A 20712-nucleotide genomic window follows, 5' to 3' on the forward strand; every position below is an offset into this window, starting at 1 on the left:
TTCTGGTTTTTTCTTTCCAAAATTCGATATAGGCTGAAAGACAATCAGATCTTTTTTCTCTTCAGCGGGCAGTTCCATATAGAATTTGTTAGAATAAAACAAGCGGGTTAAAAAAAACTCTTTTTTTTTATTTATCCACAAAGCAAAAAAGGTTCTTATCAAACCCACAATAAAATGGGAAAGAAAGATAAAGTAAGTAGACCTGACCCCTTGAATAATGCCTCTATCTGCTATTCTGATATATAAATTCGATGTGGATGAAATTTATCCCCAATTGTATTGTTTATGAGAGGATTATTCCATTCTAATAAACAAATTATGTTTTTCGGATTAACCCCAGACTTAAATGTTTTAGGATTTATATTTGGCTAATAACATTTTAGTATTGCTAACAATCTGTTTTAGAAGAGAATAACTTTAAAAAGTGGGGAATTTTGTATTAAGAGATATTTTAATTCTTTTTTTAGAAACATTTATAAATCCCAAAATATGATTTTGAGGTGTTACAATTAGATCCCATCTATTAGATTTATGGCACCTAAAATATCGTTTTATCCATAAATTCTTTGTTTTAGCTCTGATTTTAATGGTTCTCGAACCTACGTTCTCGTAGCGGCACGTAGAATATTATTATATGGTTGTTTTCTATTTTGGTGTAATGTTATCTTCACCTATTCTTTGTCTATCTATATGTATTGCTAGGATAGAAGCGAGGTTGCGAGGCACTTGGATCCTACATTATAGAAGTAACCGGAGTTCACCAAAAAGGCAAGTTGTGCCCTTGATCACTCTACTTTACCTAATAATGTTCTCTGTTAATCACTGACATGGTCAGGTTAATTTTGATGGGTCCTAATAGGTTTCCCTAGTTTTGTTTACTCCACACCTTGCAAACAAATGAACTATTGGGTAGATTTGCTATTGCTCTACCTGGTTTTGGGATTAATGTTATATTGAATTATGATCATGTTCCATTAATATTGCTAGTTTACTTATTGTTCATGTTAAGATTATTATATTAAATGGAACATGGAGCGACCACCCGGAAAAACAGTGCTCCCACAAGGGCGGAATCGGACACCCTTGGCTGAATAATTAGGAAAGATAGTGTGAGTTAATCCTTTCCTGAAAGGGTCAAGCAGGGTGGAGTTGTGAGGGTGTAGGGAGGTCCTCGGGTCGGACTGTCTTTTTAGCTTTCGGACGAGGGATTCCTACATCGCCTTTGTCCGGAGTCCGTAGCGGGTTCTCTCCTGTAGTGGAACTTTGTAAATGCCTCGCAGTGGATCCCTAGCCATTCACCTTGGAAGTGTCTAAGGGTCTAACTAACCCTGGCTAATCGGAAAACACATCTTATGGGTAAAGATGTGCAACCTCTGCAAAGTGTAAAACTAGTATATTAGTCGTGCTCACGGTCATGAGCGGCTCAGACCCTCACATGGTTAAGTTATGGAACTAAACTTAGTTTGTCATATGCATTGCATTGTGGTTTTTATTATTAATTTTGATCTCTTATTTAATAGGGTTGGTATATACTTATACTTAGTAACTCCTAACAAAATTTTGACCAACTTTAAAAGCAATGTGTAGCTTTAACCATCTTCTTTGGATTGCGGCGAGGGGCTCGGGATTGTTGGTAGCCGCGGCGAACGGATTGTGTCGCCCCCATCCAAATCCTTCTGGGAATCGCGCCGTGGATACGATTCCGGAGGTCGGGCGGGCGGGGTTGGTGGGCGGTTTGCGGCACGGCGGCGATGTGAATACGGAGGTCGGGCGGGCGGGGTTGGGTGCGGTTTGCGGCGGCGATGAATATGGAGGTCGGGCTGCCGGGGTTGGCGGGCGGTTTGCGGGGTTTCCGTGGAGCGGGCGCGTGGTTTTCGGAGGCGGGGGCGGTCTACACACTGCCCTTAATTGTTAGTATAGATTTGCATTGCATTGTGGGTGTTATTATTAATTGTGATCTCTTATTTATTTGAGTTGGATCTACTTATACTTAGTAACTGCTAATAAAATTTTGACCAACTCTAAAAGCAATGCTCAGCTTTAACCATCTCTATTGATAATCCTTACACTTCACATGAGCTCCACTGTAAGTAAGCTCATGTACATTATTTCCCACAACTTGTTGAGTGATGAACGTATGTGAGCTCACCCTTACTGTACTCACATCCTCAGGTCAAGAATAGGTACCACAAGATAAGGAGCATAAAGGATGCCGCGATGAGTTCGTGAGAGGTTTAGGTCATCGTCTCTCAATCAACTGTGGTTGTTGGATCGTCGTCTTTGTATGATGTAATTATTTAGTTATTTTGTACATAACTCTTATTATATAGTAAAGATGTGACATTCGTTCATGTACCATGAGTTATCATTTGTGTGAGATTTGTTCTCAGCAGATATTTGATTCGCGTTCGGATTGACCATTAAATCCGGGTGTGACAATGGATTACCATCTCGCTCGGTAAGCAGCGGTTTCTAATAAAATTCTCCGTTACCGCTACTCACCGAGAAACGAAACTGGTTTGGTTTTAGCTGTATTCAGGTTTAGAATTTGAAAATATGAAAGTCAAGTTTTGATCAACAAAACGGTTTTCGAAAATTATAAAACGAAATTGTAACCCTTCACAGCCACGGAGCTACCTGTGCAAGCTACATAGGCTTCGGTAGAAATATGACACCACAGTGTAGAAAAAGAAGCTTACATGTGGACCCATAAAACTAGTCGGAGAAGTATTCGTTTGACTTCGTCAATACCTAGCTGTTACACTGCTTTTTCAGAAGCCAACTAACGTCTGGTTTCTGCCTGCGTTGGCCTTGCCACCATGAACAATCCATTCATCAAAACGAAAACAAGACACCCACAAAAGATCGAGTACAACTTTGAGTTTCAAGGCAACATTATATAAAGCTGACCCCAACCTTTTGCCTTCAAGTCCAGAGAATTCAAGAAAGTACGGAGCCTATATTACATTACATAAACCAGGTAGCATATCACCCGCGATCAGGCCATCACCATAAACTTTCTCACTGAAAGCGTGCCAACACCAACAGTAGATTCAGAAACCGCAGTGCAGAGCTACCTAGCACATCTGTTCTTCGGCAGGACGATGGACTAGCCGAACTTGTTCTCAATGTCAGTGGCCTCGAGCTCGCCTTCCTGGTGCAACAGCTTCACCATGGCCATGAGCAGCTCGGGCCACTCGCAGTACAGGGCCTCCTCGATGCCGTCGTCGTCCTTGTGCTCATGCAGGTGGCTCCTCACATTCCTGTTGAGCCGCAGCATGTCGGACTGGTGCGTTCCCTTGTACTCGTGCTGGACGTTCATGACCCACTGGTTGATCCGCTTGTTCGCCCTGGCCGTATCCAGCCAGTCGCTCTGGTAGGGGAGCCCGGAGAGGATCCTCCTCTTCTTCTGTCGGTCCGTGCGGCCGAGGTACTTCACGATCCTGTCGTGCAGCATCAGGAAGGCCTCCGTGCTGCGAAAATGTAGAATCACACAAGTAACAGAAATGAGCCTGCTTTTCTTCTTCTTCTTCTTCAAAATGGCAGTCGTCGGAAACAAAATTCTCACCGGTTTTTCATCGGCAGCAGCGCGGCGTTGTTGACGATCAAGAACTCGTCTTCCATGGCGAGGGTGTCCCTCCCCAGGAGCGCGAGGAACTCGCGGTAGTCGGGAGGCAGCCTGGCGATGGCGGTATCACCCCCACCGGAGATTCTGATGATCGCGTGCAGGAGCCTGGACAGCTGCCTGTAGTCGTCTCTCACGCGCTCGATGCCGAAGCCCTTGGCGGTGAAGCTGACGCCTCTTAGCTTGACGCTGCCACCGGTGCTCCCGATCCAGACATTAGACACCTGCAGGGGCGTGGCGAGGTGCTTGCCGACGGCGTGGTGGCTCCTCAAGATCAGCGCGAGCTTTCGCGTGATCCTTGTGGCCTTGTCGGATAGCCGCCAGAACTTCCTGGTGGTTCCCAGCACCGGCACCTGGATCAGCAGCGGGTTCGCCTTGGCGTAGCTCTTGGCGCTGCACAGGCCCTCGGCAGACGATTCGTCGATGTCCTCGGTGCTGTGTGTGAACAAAGGTAGATAGATAGATAGATAGCGAAATGAGCTAGTGCGTTGCAATAATTATCTGAGGGACGAAGCAACAAAGAGCAGAGCAGCGTCTCACTTGGATTCATACTTAGAAGCCACCGGTCTTCTGTCATGAACCCCACTGCTCCTCTGCTGGTGCCCGGCGTTTGGACCAGCAGCCTGCCAGAAATTACCCAATCGCGCCCAACATTCAAATCACAAGATTGTAGCAACTGCTCTGGCTCAGTCACAAACTCACATTCACAAATAGATGCACACACACACACAGTAGCCAGGGAGTAGGGAGTAGGGACACAGAAAAGGGGAAGGGAAACAAAGGAACAGCACAGTATGCATGTCACTGGATGTGGATTGAAACCTGCGTGACGGGGACGAAGGTTACGAAGCCATGGGGGGCTGCTAGACCCTGCTGATGAGCAGCGGCCGGTGGATGTGGATCGCCACCACTGTAGGACTGCGGCTGGTAGTAGGGGTAGCGGTCTCTGCGCCCGTGGAAGTGGTGGCCTTCTTCTTCTCCCGTGAAGCACTTGAGGGCGTTCCCCATGGAGGAGGAGGATCACTATACCTACCTGCTGTTGCTGCTTTTCGCAGTTTCGCTTGTTCAGCCGTCGGAGGTGAGGAAAGAAGAGAAGAGAGAGAGAGAGAGAGAGAGAGAGAGAGAGAGGCAGGAAAGGAGTGGTGTGGTACTGGTAGTCTGGTACTGTACAAGAAGGAAGGAAAAACAAATAAAGAAGACTTGACCTAAGACCTTGCACTGTTCATGGTGGATTGACGGGACAAGGACAACTACCCCATGGTATGATAGAGCTTGACTTTGAGATGACCATTCCATATCTCTACTTTTATGTTCTTTTTTAGCAGAAGTATCGGTTCTAGCTGCGAGTGGGACTTTGGGCCATGCGGCTAAATTTTTGTTTAGTGCGCGTGACCTCATAATTATCAGCGCGCGCTTTATCTGCATTGGTATGGTAAGAAATTCAGGGGACTTTTGGTTCACTTCCGGTTCAAGCCTGGCTCTGAATTTCAGGGCCGCTCTCGTTTGCTTGTATTGTATCTGAGCAACTCCGAGAGATCACTAATTTTCCCCCCCAAAATCTGTTATTGGGGATTGTTGAAAAACAAAACGTTGCTAAAAATTAAAACCACATCAGTCTGCTAAAAAAGTGATCTCTAAAATGTTTGAACATCAATTTAGGCCTATTGGGCGGCCTACGCGCCTGCAGATATTAAATGCAGATATAAATAAAGCAAACATATTTTTGTTGAAACCAAACCACATAAACAATCGGACAAAGCATTTAGACTACTGAATCGACATGTAGCAGCTTATTTCAGTCACCCATCAACATCTACCTGGCCTCCCAGCCGAAGAACCAACGAAGAATTCAATTGTTGTACAATTATTAGACGGTCTCCAGCAACGTTCCTTAAATTTCGTCTCATAAAAGAATATTTTATGTCCTTTATAGCCTTCTCTAAAAAATTTTGTGCTCTATATCTTCATCTCTAGCAACATCCCTAAGGAGTTGTTTGTTGGTCTTATTTTGGTCTGTAACCATTTTCACCGGAATCCGACCCCGTTCCTTTTGTTTGTTTAGGACGGTTCGTGATCCATCGCGGTAGGAGTCGGCTCCATCCCATTCCATCTCATTACCGGTTCACGGCGCAGTCAGATCCCTCGACGCTACGGCCGTGCCTTGACTCTCCACCACGCGACTCCACCCGACTCTTCTCGACGCGACTGCAGAGCGACGATGAGAGGCGCCGCCATCGCACAATCCACCGTCTCACCTCCTGGTGCGTCCTCTCTCCTCTCCCTCTGAATTTCAGGGCCGCTCTCGTTTGCTTCGATGATATATTTTCATTTAAAAAAAATTCTCCTCGATTGTATAAAAAAATCATTTATGTGTGCTGAAATCCAGTCATGGAGTCATGAAAATAATAAAATTACATCACCTACATTGTGATAATCACAATCCCTAAAACCTATTGCAATGTTGGTCATCGAAACTAATCAGGGAAATAGATATAGAGAACAATAGGGGGTTGTGTTCATTCAATTGTATATGCACGCATATAAAGAATGTCTAAAGTAATGCCGGCTCACCAGTCGAAAGACACTTTCAACAGGAATCGAGACCGGCGACCCAATTGAAGACGAAGACGGAGGCTGCAACAGGCTTCGCTTTCTCTGCTCGATACGAGCTTGGAGGACGGTGTTTGGTGATGGCGACTTGGGACGAATCATCGGTGGAGTTGGTCGTCGCTGCTAGCTTGCACTTGCGAGGATCTTCGTCGTTGGCTCCACCTGAGACGAGCGATCCACCGTCGGGCCCGCTCGACTCCGGTCGCCTCGAGCCTAGCTTCGCGTCCAACTTCGACCAAGCATGTTGGGAACGAACAGGCGTTGTAGAGAGAACAGTTGTGACGGGAAGGAAGAACAAAAGGGAAGTTTCCACCCTGGTGCGGGAGGGAGAAGCGGCCAGCGTGTAGCGAACATCCGAGATCCACCACATTTAACGTCTCCTTCGCCTTGTAGGCTAACCATGTGGCTCAAAATCTCTTCTCGATGGTTGTTGCATTGGAGATGGGGATGGGACCACCACCCTATTTTCGAAACATAGGTGGATGTAGGGACAATGTTTGGAAGACTTGGCTCCCAATATAGTCTCATAGATTCTAAAAAGAATCATCAATAGGCGAACAGTAGATGAGGCTTTAACAGGAAGCACGTGGGTTAGTGACATTCGGGGTAATGTTTCTTGGATAGTGATCCAAGAATTTATGCAGTTGTGGAGCTGTGTTGTTGAGGAAGAGTTTATATATCCTTGCCGTCGTTGATCGACATATATGTAGGTTATCTAGTTCAAAGGCATATTATGCTGAAACTGCTTATGAAGCCAAGGTGATCTCTCTTTTGAGGCTTGGGACAAGATCTGGAAATCATGGGCACCCTCTAAATGTGCCTTCTTCTTCTTCTGTCTTGTAGCGTATAGCAGGTGCTAGACGGCGGAGCAGTTAGAAAAAAGAAATCTGCCACATGCACCTTCTTACTTGTTGAGTGATTAAGAGAAGGAAACAATCGACGACCTGTTAGTAGGATGTGTTTTCTAAAGGCAATTATGGTTCTATGTGCTCCAAAGAGTGGGTCTTGGTGGCTTGGCTCCATAACTAGTTGATCTAAATTTCTTTGGCTAGTGGAATAAAGCTTCTAACTCAATGGATAGCATGCTTAGAAGAGGGCTTAACTCCCTGGTCATCATGGGTGTTTAGATCATTTGGAGGCACAAAAACAGTTGTGTCTTTGATGGGGTCTCTCCTAATCTGTCCACAGTGTTAGTTTTGGCCAGAAATGAGTTCTGAAAGTGGGATACGGCTAGTGCAAGAGGCATCTCTGCCCTTGCAGTAGTGGTGCAGGGTGTGGAGGGTTGATCCTTCGCATGATAGTTAGGTCGCCTTTCTTAATCGCAGGCGCTTATGTAATTTGTTCCTTTGGTGTGGCGTGAGTGCGTGTGTGGATGTCTCTGTAACCCATTCTTCTTCTTTTAATGAAATGATATGCATCTCTCCTACGCGTTTGAGAAAAAAACTATTGTTTTTGAACTTGCAATGCTAATGTATCACAACCTGTTGGTGACCGGAAGCAGAACCAGCAGTGATGACTACATAATTGCAGTGGCGGACCTACAGGGCATGCCAGGTGGGCCGTGGCATACCCTGTAGAATCTAGCCCACCTATACATATAGTTCCATTTGCAACCCAATAAACCAGTGGAATACGTAAATACGACGATGGCTCTTCGTCTATTCTGCTTCCGCTGTTCCTCCTTCGGCGCTGCGACTACAACAGCTGCGATCGTCGATCAGCGATCTGCCCTTGGCGTGTGTGGCTCGAGTGGGAGTGGACGAGTGGCCGGTGGCTGTCTGCAGTCTGCTTGAGTGCTTGGTCGACGCACGACGCAGCGACGCGCCGACAGCCATCAGTCGTCACTTCGTCCGTCCGTCAGCGGTGAGCGGGCAGCTGCAAGGCGGAGCCCGCAGCCGAGCACTAGAAGCGTCGCAGCCGCACCGCAACAAGGCATTGAAGGCAACGAGCATACAGAGGACAATCCAGAATTCCTGATGTCCGTAAGTCAATCCAGAATTCCAGAGGACAGAGGTCCGTAAGTTTTGATACTCATTCAACAAATTGCAAATTAAATAATTAATATGGATTGCACTTTTGTAGTTTTACCCCCTTGCAGATGCAGACTGATTAGTGGTTACACGCATACCTCATAGAAATAGAAGGTAACCCCAATTCATCCCCTGATTAGCAATGGCCACTCAAAATCAGGTTGCGGCTATCTGCTAATTTTGCATTTTTATTGCAGCCATACTTCGGAAACAAAAATAACTCATAAATTATTCTAGCATATAGAGTATTTCATTGAATGTTAATGCATCGCCTATTTTGTTTTGTAGAATTATTGAATTATGAAGAGGAATGGAGACATCACATCTCTTTTTTCAGAAATATTCATCAAAGAAGGTTGTTGTTTCATCGTCTCCAGCTGCAACTGTGGTGGAAGATGAACCTCAAGTGCAGGAGAGAGTTACTGAAGAAATTATGAACCCTGTACCATCTTCTCCGCCATCAATTCCAACTAATGATGTCTCGCCGCAGCCAACACCGGTTTTATGATATCAATCGCCTTCCACATGATCCAGGTGAAAGAATGCCCATCCAAAGTTACCCTATTAATGATCAAGATGCAGTTCGTAGATTATATATTCTTAAAGGTCCATTCCAACCATATGCACATGAATTTCCAAAAAGAAAAATAGGAAAGAGATATCGTCAATTCAATTTCGTTTGGTTTCATAAACATCATTGGCTTGAATATAGTATCAAGAAGGATTCTGTATTTTGCTTTATATGCTATTTGTTCAAAGACAACAAATGTAAGAGCAAGGGGGCAGATGCATTTGTTATAGATGGTTGGAGAAATTGGAATATAGGAGAGAACGCACTTTTGAAACATGTGGGTTCTAGTGCGCACAATGCAGCTCAAGAGAGGTATAGTGGCTTCGTGAATCCTGAGGCAACAATTGATTATCACATTGATAAGTGGAGTAAAGAGGATATTCGTCTTTATAAGGATTGGCATTTCGTGGACATGATGAGAGTGAAGAGTCTAACAACAAAGGCAACTTTCTTGAACTTTTGAAATTTATTGCATCAAACAGTGAAGAGGTGAAGAAATATGTTTTAGAGAATGCTCCAGGTAACTGTACCTTAACTAGCCCAAAGATACAAAAGCAGATTATTCATTGTTGTGCCATAGAAACTAGAAAGAAAATAATTGAAGAACTTGGTGAAGAACCCTATGCAATTTTAGCTGATGAGTCTAGTGATATATCACATAAAGAACAACTAGCTCTTTGCTTGCGTTATGTTGATAAATTAGGAAGGCCATGTGAGCGACTTATTGGAGTTATCCCTGTAGATGATACTAATTCTTTGTCACTTAAGGAAGCAATTGAAGCTCTTCTTGTTAGCCATGGTTTGACTATGGCTCAAATCTGAGGTCAAGGTTATGATGGAGCCAGCAACATGAAAGGAGAGATAAAAGGGCTGAAAACATTGATAATGAAAGAGTCACCTTCTGCTTATTATATACATTGCTTTGCACATCAACTACAACTAGTTCTTATTGTTGTTGCTAAGGGGAATACCGATTGTGTGACATTTTTTGATCAAATAACTCCCTTGCTAAATATTGTTGGAGTTTCTTGTAAGCGTCATGGTATGCTTCGAAATGCTAGGCTTGAGAATATCAGAAAAGCACTAGATTGCGGTGAACTTGAAACTGGGACTGGATTAAATCAAGATATGGGGTTGCCTAGGCATGGTGAGACTCGATGGGGCTCTCATTACAAAACTGTTTGTAGCATCATTTCTATGTACCCCACAATTCGTGACGTACTCATCGCTCTAGGGGCTGATATTTCACATAAGGGCGATTGGACAAAATTTCATTTTGTTCTTGGAGCATTTGAGTCCTTTGAGTTTGTTTTCTTTGCACAATAATGTTTGTTATTCTTGGATACACAAATGAATTATCTGAGTGTTTGCAAAGAAGGGAGCAAGATATCATCAATGCAATCTCACTTGTTAATGTTGCAAAGAGCAGAATGCAAGAATTGAGGTCTAATGGTTGGGATCAATTCCTACAAAGGGTTACTTTGTTTTGCAATCAATATGGCGTCCAAGTTCCTTCTATGGAGGATAATTATGTGCCTTATGGAAAATCAGCACGATACACTCGAAACCAAACAAATGATGATCACTTCAGAAGAGAAATATATATTGGTGTCATTGATCAAATTAGTCAAGAGCTTGATAACCGGTTTGATGAGGTCAATATGGAGTTGCTTTCTTGTATGTCAGCCTTAGATCCTTCTGATTCAGTTGCTTCCTTTGATGTGCAGAAGATACGAAGACTAGATGAATTTTACCCTAATGACATATTTGGGAATGATTTGCTGAAACTTGAGTTGCAGCTTAATAATTATATTGATGCAATGAGGCAAGATGATAATTTCAAAGGCCTTCATTGCCTTGTTGACCTGTCAGTTAAGCTTGTTGAAAAAAGAGGCATATTGTGTTCGATATGGTTTTCTTGCTTCTCAAATTGATATTACTTCTACCGGTGGCAACACCAAGTGTTGAGAGGGCATTTTCTGCAATGTCTTTGGTCAAAACTAAGTTAAGAAATAAGATGGGTGATAGTCTTTTGGACGATTGTCTAGTCACATTCATCGAACGGGATCTTTTCTTCAAAGTCGATGAAGATGATATAATTGAGACCTTTATGGCTTTTAGAAAGCGTCGTCCGAACAAATAGTATGGTAATTATCTTTCAAACATTGTGTAAGGAAAATGGACCCCGGGCCATTTGGCTAATTGAGTTTTGGTGTTTGATGAACAACACAATCCGTGAACTAATAAGTTTTCTAGTGTTTGTGTTTGTAGTTCACAGGATGCGAAGAGAATTGGACCAAGGCAATGAGGATGCAACACCTCAAAAGAAGACATAAAAAGATGCATAGGAGTCCAATACTCAAGAACAAAAGAAGCCCGAAGAAATCAGTGAAGAAATCCAAGAAGTGGGCTGTCAGCCAGCGCCTGGTGGCGCACCGGACATTGATGTCTGGTGTGCACCGGACTGTCCGGTGTGGCACCGGACAGTCTGCGCAGAGAGGCCGCAGGCAGGCGCTCTCTGGCTGTAGCACCGGACTGTCCGGTGTGCCATGGGCAGACGGCAACGGTCGGATCCAACGGTCGACTGCTACAGGCGCCAACGGTCGGCTGATGTGGCGTGCACCGGACATCCACTGTGCAGTGTCCGGTGGTGCACCGGACTGTCCGGTGCACCCGACGACAGAAAGCTGCTGCTTTCTGTCCAACGGCTAGTTTGGGGTGTGGAGGCTATAAAATACCACCCCAACCGGCCATTCTCAAGGGTGAGAGCCCAAGCAACATACCAAGACACATAGTGCATATTTCCAAGAGCTCAAACACCCAAGTGCTTAATAGAATCACTCGGTGATTAGCGTAGGTGCTTTGCGAAGTGCTTAGGTTAGTTAGACCGCTTTAGCGCTTGCTCTAGGTGAACCCTAGTTAGTTGAGTGAGTTTTGTAAAACCACACAACCCCTCGGCTCTTGTGTGAGTCGTTGTAATTGTACCGAGTGGGGCGAGAGTCTTGCGAGACCGTGACAACCGCGTTTGTGTCACGGCCGCCACCGTGTACCGGAGGGAACGAGGCCCGCGGCGTTTCGGCCGGAAGCTCGATAGTGGAGACGGCGGGGAGCGTCCGAGAGGAGCCGGAAGCGGAGCACCACTTGCGCGTGGAGAAGGCCCGTGGCTCTCTACGGCGTTACTCGACCGTGGTGCTTGGCCCTCGCGTGGGCTTCCCTTTGCGTAGGGGCACCAACGAGGATTAGTCGGGACCTTGCGTGGTTCCGGATACCTCGGTAAAAATACCGGCGTCATCCACGAGAGTTTGCTTCTCTACTTAGCTCTTTACATTCCGCATTTATATTAAGCATTTAAGTTTCAATCTTGTAGTCATACTTATTTAGTGTAGATTGAAACTTAGCCTTTGCGGTAGAGATAGCAACACTTAGACAAAACCTAGTTTGCACATTCTAGTTTTGATTATTTGCATAGGTTTTGCTCTAGGGATTTAATTGTGGCCTAGTTTAGCGAAAGTTTTAGAAGTCCTAATTCACCCCCCCCTCTTAGGCGTCACCCGTTTCCTACAAGTGGTATCAGAGCCCGGTTTGGCTCATTTGAAACGCTTTAGCTTCACCGCAAAAAGAGCCGACGCTTTTTAGAGGAAGGGATGGATACCCATAGGCCACCACACTTCGACGGCACTAACTTCCCATATTATAGTGCTAGAATGGCTTGTTACCTAGAGGCCGTTGATCTAGGTGTTTGGAGAGTCACTCGTGACGGGATGAAACCTCTCAAGAATCCCGAGAAACCCACCACGAGTGAGGAAAAAGAAATTCATTTAAATGATAGAGCCAAAAATTGCTTGTATGAATCTCTTAGCATGGATATTTTTAATCAAGTATTTACCTTGAGAACTGCTAATGAGATTTGGCTAAAATTGCATGAGCTCCATGATGGCACATCCAATGTCCGTGAGCAAAAACATTGCCTAGTCTTGAATGAGTATAATTCTTTTGCTATGAAAGATGATGAGCTTGTTAGAGACATGTATTCTCGTTTGAATCTAATTATCAATGAGCTCAATTCTATTGGCATTAATAAGCTAGGTGATGCGGACATTGTGAGGAAGATTATCTCCCTGCTACCACAACAAAGATATGGGAGCATCATCACCATCCTTCACAACATGGAGGATTTGAGCAACATGACCCCGACCATTGTGATTGGGAAAATTGCAGCCTTTGAGATGTCGCGAAAAATGAGTCGGGGAGAGGAGCCAACTTCCTCAAGGCCATATGCTTTTGCATGTGATGAAAGGAAGGGCAAAAAGAAGGCTCCCACTCCAAGTTCCTCAAGTGAAGAAGAGGAAGAAGAAGAAAGTGATGATGATGAAGATAATCAACCATGCACATCATCCTCCGAGGACGAAGAAACAATCCGACGCGTCGGAAAGGTAATGAGGATGATCCGCAAGATTAATCTAATGGGTGTGCCCCTGCAGGTCGAGGATCTTCTCTTTAACATTGACAGGAAAAAGCAAAGGAAGAGAGGATGCTTCGCATGTGGGGAGAAGGGCCACTTCAGGGACAACTGTCCAAATATGGCCAAGCCCAAAAAGGAGAGGAGCAAAGGCAAGGCGCTAACAAGTGTTAGAACTTGGGATGATTCTTCAAGTGAAGATGAACCTCCAAGGACGCGCAGCCACCGGTCCTCGTCACGATCATCACGGTCATCACACAAATGCCTTATGGCAAGAGGTAACAAAAGCATTCCATCCTCTAGTGATGAAAGTAGTAGTGATGATGAAGGTGAGGGAAAGCCCTCTCTAGATGAGCTTGCGGAAGCCGTAGAATTTTTCCAGGATGTTTGCACTAAGCAAAAAGCTCAACTTAAAACTTTGAAAAATAAGTTGGTTAGCTCTCAAAATGATTACAAAGGTTTGCTAGAAAAATTTGAAACTTTTGCAAACTTAAATAGTGAGCTATCAACTAAAATTGAGCTATTAGAATCTAGTGCTCCATCCACTGCTACCGATGATAGCCTTATTAAAAAGAATGAAAAACTTAAGGCTAATTTAGCTAGCTCCCAAGAAGCTATTGAAAATTTGCTAAAGAAAATGGAAATTCTTAGCATACACAACAATGAGCTAACTACTAAGCTAGAAAACATTGGTAGCACCCCAGCAACATCTTTAGTTGAAATACCTGAAATAATTAAGAAAGATGCCTCTACTTCCTGCTTTGATTTAATTGATGATTCTAACCCCTGCAACCAAGTCGTTGTTGAGAATATTGTTGTAGAGACATGTACGGATGAGGTTGCAAAGGAAAATGAACAATTAAAGCAAGAAGTGGCTCGCCTTGGCAAGGCTTTGTATGACAAGAAAGGCAAAGCCAAACAAATCCAACCTCCACAGGATAACACCACTGCGGGAGTGAACAAGCCTATGGAGGGAGAAACTGTGATTTGTAGGCTATGCCACAAGGAAGGCCACAAGACTTTCCAATGCAAGGCGATGACCGGGGATAAACAAAGACAAAAGCTCAAGCAAAAGCCATCAAGCAAAATCTCAAACACCTACATCAAAAAGGTGAACAAAAAGGATGCTACACCATATTTGATCAAGAAGAAAAATAACGAAAAGGTGATAGCAATCAAGGCCAACAAGCAAGCCAACAAAGGAAAGGGGGCCAAACGCATCTGGGTGCCAAAGGAGATAATTTCAACCATGAAAAGCATCAAGAAGGTTTGGATCCCGAAAGGGAAGTGAGTGGACCGAAGGTCCTCGGGAATTTTGGAGACTTGGCAAAATTGGGATGTATATCATGGGATACATCATATTGGATCAAGTTTATTGCCAAGTGGGTTAGCAAAAATTTTGGACCCAAATTTCCCACCCATGACTAAGGTAACTAGTTTTATTGTATTTCTCGTTTTTAGATATGCGTATCTATTTATCTTTTATCTAGTTTACCTTTCTTGCCTAGTATTACATTTGTTATGTACTTATGTTCAAAATCATGCATACTAGGTAAATCATATGGTAGGATTGCTAGTTTTTAAATTCATATACTTAAGCAAATCTACATGGCCTAAAATGTTTATTTAAGCACGGCACATAGCTTCTATATCACTCCATAGTAAATGATGCATAAATTGAAAATTTTGATTTCTACAAGTTGTATCATTTAACTTATATGTGCCAAAGTTTGTATTATGGATAATTTGCCCCTCTTGATATCAAATCAAAGTGCATGTCTCCTACAAGTATTCAAAACTTGTATGCACACCTTTAGGGGGAGGTTACTCTATAATCTAACACTTTGAGACTAACACCTTTTCAAGTCTATTTCATGTGATAGTCTCATTGTAAGGAAAATGAAGTCCCCGGAGAAAGACAACAATCTTCCACTGCAAAATCTCCAAGAACTCTCATGTCTCTCAAGCTCGCCATTGATCTTCAATTGGTATCTTTTGAGACTACATTCCGTATCGTTTACATGTCTTCTCCAATATTTGATTAGACTATATTTCATATCATATGCTTCCATGTTGCTAAAAATGCATAAGTAGTTAACTCATATTCTGTTACCTATGCATAAGGGAAGTTAGTCTTTTCAAACCATGTCTTGCACCTCTAATTTTCACATGCTTTTTCCTAAGTAGAGGGTCTCTGTCAGGGGGAGTATTTCTTCATCTCTAAAAAGGGGGAGAAATCTCTTTCTAAAGAGAACACTCATTTAGGGGGAGTAATCCCTTCAACTGATATCATGCACATGGTTTAATTTAATATCCTTCTAGTGGTATCATTTGAAAAATTTCTTGATGAGGGCAAACTTTTATTTACTTCCTACATGCTTTTAATGTCTTCCTTTTCGGTGGTTGATGCCAAAGGGGGAGAAGTTTAGGGACCAAAGCAATGAAAACTATATCAAACACCAAACACCACCAATTTAAAATTTTATATCTACAAATGGCTTTTCAAGTGGTTTTGGTTATTTGGTCCAAAAATAGGAAGTAAGTGAATTATGGAGTTAGGGGGAGGCTTAAGTCCATAATATCACATTGTGGGGACAATCATGCATCTTAGCAAGTAAAATGCATATTTTCATTCAAATACTTGTAATATTTGCTTGCTTTGGTTGTGTTGTCATCAATCACCAAAAAGGGGGAGATTGTAAGGAAAATGGACCCCGGGCCATTTGGCTAATTGAGTTTTGGTGTTTGATGAACAACACAATCCGTGAACTAATAAGTTTTCTAGTGTTTGTGTTTGTAGTTCACAGGATGCGAAGAGAATTGGACCAAGGCAATGAGGATGCAACACCTCAAAAGAAGACATAAAAAGATGCATAGGAGTCCAATACTCAAGAACAAAAGAAGCCCGAAGAAATCAGTGAAGAAATCCAAGAAGTGGGCTGTCAGCCAGCGCCTGGTGGCGCACCGGACATTGATGTCTGGTGTGCACCGGACTGTCCGGTGTGGCACCGGACAGTCTACGCAGAGAGGCCGCAGGCAGGCGCTCTCTGGCTGTAGCACCGGACTGTCCGGTGTGCACCGGACTGTCCGGTGTGCCATGGGCAGACGACAACGGTCGACTGCTACAGGCGCCAACGGTCGGCTGATGTGGCGTGCACCGGACATCCACTGTGCAGTGTCCGGTGGTGCACCGGACTGTCCGGTGCACCCGACGACAGAAAGCTGCTGCTTTCTGTCCAACGGCTAGTTTGGGGTGTGGAGGCTATAAAATACCACCCCAACCGGCCATTCTCAAGGGTGAGAGCCCAAGCAACATACCAAGACACATAGTGCATATTTCCAAGAGCTCAAACACCCAAGTGCTTAATAGAATCACTCGGTGATTAGCGTAGGTGCTTTGCGAAGTGCTTAGGTTAGTTAGACCGCTTTAGCGCTTGCTCTAGGTGAACCCTAGTTAGTTGAGTGAGTTTTGTAAAACCACACAACCCCTCGGCTCTTGTGTGAGTCGTTGTAATTGTACCGAGTGGGGCGAGAGTCTTGCGAGACCGTGACAACCGCGTTTGTGTCACGGCCGCCACCGTGTACCGGAGGGAACGAGGCCCGCGGCGTTTCGGCCGGAAGCTCGATAGTGGAGACGGCGGGGAGCGTCCGAGAGGAGCCGAAAGCGGAGCACCACTTGCGCGTGGAGAAGGCCCGTGGCTCTCTACGGAGTTACTCGACCGTGGTGCTTGGCCCTCGCGTGGGCTTCCCTTTGCGTAGGGGCACCAACGAGGATTAGTCGGGACCTTGCGTGGTTCCGGATACCTCGGTAAAAATATCGGCGTCATCCACGAGAGTTTGCTTCTCTACTTAGCTCTTTACATTCCGCATTTATATTAAGCATTTAAGTTTCAATCTTGTAGTCATACTTATTTAGTGTAGATTGAAACTTAGCCTTTGCGGTAGAGATAGCAACACTTAGACAAAACCTAGTTTGCACATTCTAGTTTTGATTATTTGCATAGGTTTTGCTCTAGGGATTTAATTGTGGCCTAGTTTAGCGAAAGTTTTAGAAGTCCTAATTCACCCCCCCCCCTCTTAGGCGTCACCCGTTTCCTACACATTGTTTCTTGCAAATTTCGTATTTCATATGTTTGGGATCCAGTGTAATCTAGTTCAAAATTTCCTGTTAATTATTAAGTTTTATGATGCATCATTTTGTTTTTATTTTTGCTTTCAAATTTTATGGTGCATTTTAAGATATTTACCGAATTATATATGAGTTAGAATGAATAGTGTAAAAATTATTATGGCGTACTCTTTGCCAAAATCCTAGGTCCGCCACTGCATAACTGCCATTGAAAACGCATTGGTTGCACAAAGAAGTTCACAAATTCTACGCATGAGGTCCTATAAAGACAAACTTTATGTCAAAGTTGAGCTCAATTAGATCTCTAAATTTTTAGTCGATAACTATTATCATTTCTGATGGTGTAGACATTGAAGTATTTAATATGTGATCTCAGACCTAGTGAACTATTCGGGATGGAAGGTACAAAATCAGCATCAAAGGGTAACTTTTTAGTTTTTTTCGTTTGAGATCATTTGGAGTTTCGGTATGCAACAAATGATTCTTAAATGTGAGCTTAGAGTAATAGTGTCAGGGTGTCAGCTATATATATATATATATATATATATATATATATATATATATATATATATATATATATATATATATATATATATAACCCCTTTAGCAAAGAAAAATAGACACGATGTCGCTTTATTTTATCGCATTGGAAAAGACTATTCATACTTATTCTATGTACCTAACCCTTTTAGGGGATTCTATGTAGGGATGGCAATGGGTCGGGTTCGGATCGGGTAGAGTAAATACCCGCCCGCGACCATGCCCGCGGGGATTATCCATATCCGCCCATGACTCTACCCGTGGGTAAAATTTTGTACCCGTGCCCGTACCCATCGGGTATCGGGCGGATATCGGGTATCCGTCGGGTATAGCAGCTTGGTGTATTCTCCCTAAATAAAGTCTAGTGCAGTTCTGAGCGTCGCACATCGCCATGATCACCGGAGGCACATAATGTTGTTGCACAGTGCAGTCGTGTAGATGTAGCCCTGGACATGTGTTGCTAATGTTTTTTTGTTAATAAACTTCCAACTCGTCAAAATCGGAGAGTAGCTAGCATAGTCATCTGGTGTATTAACACTCTCTTAGCTCAAGTACTTGTACTAGATAGCACTAGTACTACGTACTGGCACTAGTACTAGAACCAGATCGGAAGCATCAGCAGACGGGGAGGAATGGTAGTAGGATGAGCTGTCGCGTGTGGACGGCTAGCTAGCGTATTGGTAGGTTGAAAATCTAAAATTACTATTTTCGGATATCCGTCGGGTACCCGCGGGTAAGAAATCAAATCCGTACCCGACCCGTAATAAAATCGGGTCGGGTACGGGTAAGACCCACGGGTCAAATTTCGTGCCCGAACCCGTACCCGACGGGTCGGATATCTGGCGGATATCCGAACCCGCGGGTAAAATTGCCATCCCTAATTCTATGTCAGAAATTGTGAATATTTATTTTATTCCATTAAAATCGTGAATAGCTATTTGGAAAAACGAAGAATAGATCCTTCGTCCCTCTTTGTTTATCATTCAAATCACGGATTCTTTTTTCTTTATTCAATCTATTTTACCTATATATATATATATATATATATATATATATATATATATATATATATATATATGGCAGGTATAACGGGAGCTCTGGGCTTCCAATAGTTAAAGGAAGCCCAGACCGATCACCCCTGCAGCCTGGTTCAACCCAGCGCACCGACTGGACCAGTCTGTCGGTGGCACCACCTGTGCCCATGTCTGTGCGCGCAAAAAAGGAAATGTATGCATGAGTCAAACATGTTCCCTTGCATGCGCGTAAATTTAGGAAAGATATGTGTGGCGGTTTCTATCTTTAAATGCTTTATTTTCTCCATAATTTTAGGATCGCTGCAACAGCCATGCAGCTAGACTCGTAAGGACCATTTTATGATATATACTGCTACTAAATATCCTACCCAGTGTAGATAATTATGCAATTCGGTATACTGCGTAAAAATCTGTTACCAGCTGCATGCACACGAATCTATGATGAAAATAATGTGCAATAAAAGGAAATGAATTACATGCATAGAAACAAAAAAATCGTATTTAATGTTTTATTTCCTTCATAAATATAAGATCCCTCCAACAGCAATGCAGCTAAACACATTAAATCTAGTTTATGATATATACTGATACAAATTATACTACATGGTGTAGGTATTTATGCAATTTATTACACTGCGTAAAAAATCTGGCATGTTGTTCACTAGTGGACGCATCTCCGAGTTGGAGCGTAATAACCTTAAGTTTTGAGCATAAAATCCCTCAATTATAAGCGTATATACCGAGCCAATGTGAGAGGTTGATAGCTCTAGTAGGTTGTTATTACGATCTATTTTTATGGCAGATCCGAAAAACATGGCAGCCGCATGCATGCGGTTATACAGATCCAAAAATTATGGCAAAATGCATGCATGAGTCAAACACGTTCTCTTGCATGCGCGTAAATTTAGGAAAGATATGTGTGATGGTTTCTATTTTAAATGTTTTATTTCCTCCATAAATTTAGGATCACTGCAACAGCCATGCAGCTAGTTTCGTAATTATTATTTTATGATATATAGTGATACTAAATATGCTACACTGTGTAGATAATTATGCAATTGGGTATACTGCGTAAAAATCTGTTACCAGCTGCATGCACACAAATTTATGATGAAAAGAATATGCAATGAAAGGAAATAAATTGCATGCATAGAAACAAAAATCGCATTTAATGTTTTATTTCCTTCATATATAAATATAGGATCACTCCAACAGCCATGCAGCTAAACGCATTAGAACTAGTTTATGATGTATACTGAAACAAATTATACTACACGGTGTAGGTATTTATGCAATTCCTTACACCGCGTAAAAAATCTGGCATATTGTTCACTGGTGGACGCACCTTCGGGCGGAGCGTAATAACCTTAAGTTTTGAGCATAAAATCCCTCAATTATAAGCGTAAATACCGAATCAATGAGAGGTTGATAGCTCTAGTAGGTTGTTATTATGATCCTATTTTTATGACAGATCCGAAAAACATGGCAGTCGCATGCATGCAGTTTCTATTTTTATACAGATCCAAAAATTATGGCAAAATCGTGGGAGTTTCCATTGCATGTGCGCAAATTATGAACAACATAAATCAAGGAATTGCCTTTCCAATGTGCAAGCAGTAAACTGATATACAAATTCCGTGTTCAAGCATAAAATCGTACAGTTTTTAGCGTAAATAATACATGTGGTAAGCATAAAACACAATAATCGAAAAGA

At 43.1% G+C, this 20712-nt stretch overlaps 1 protein-coding gene across 2 annotated transcripts; it reads right to left on the reverse strand.

Moving 5' to 3' along the window:
• Positions 1–2831: 2831 nt before the first annotated feature.
• LOC100216925 (uncharacterized) lies at positions 2832–4825 on the reverse strand. Of its 2 annotated transcripts, none has more exons than XM_020551326.2 (4): positions 4448–4825; positions 4178–4248; positions 3569–4060; positions 2832–3473 (listed from the first exon to the last, which is right to left on the reverse strand). In XM_020551326.2, the coding sequence occupies exons 1-4, from the start codon at positions 4631–4633 to the stop codon at positions 3110–3112; spliced, it is 1113 nt and encodes a 370-aa protein (XP_020406915.1). In that variant the 5' UTR covers positions 4634–4825; the 3' UTR covers positions 2832–3109. The 2 variants fall into 2 exon arrangements, with proteins under 2 accessions (XP_020406915.1, NP_001136782.1); NM_001143310.1 differs by having other exon boundaries at positions 2868–3473; positions 4166–4248; positions 4448–4755.
• Between the last annotated feature and the right edge of the window lie 15887 nt (positions 4826–20712).

The sequence above is a fragment of the Zea mays genome, chromosome 4 (genome assembly GCF_902167145.1).
Source record: "Zea mays cultivar B73 chromosome 4, Zm-B73-REFERENCE-NAM-5.0, whole genome shotgun sequence".
Lineage (NCBI taxonomy): Eukaryota > Viridiplantae > Streptophyta > Magnoliopsida > Poales > Poaceae > Zea > Zea mays.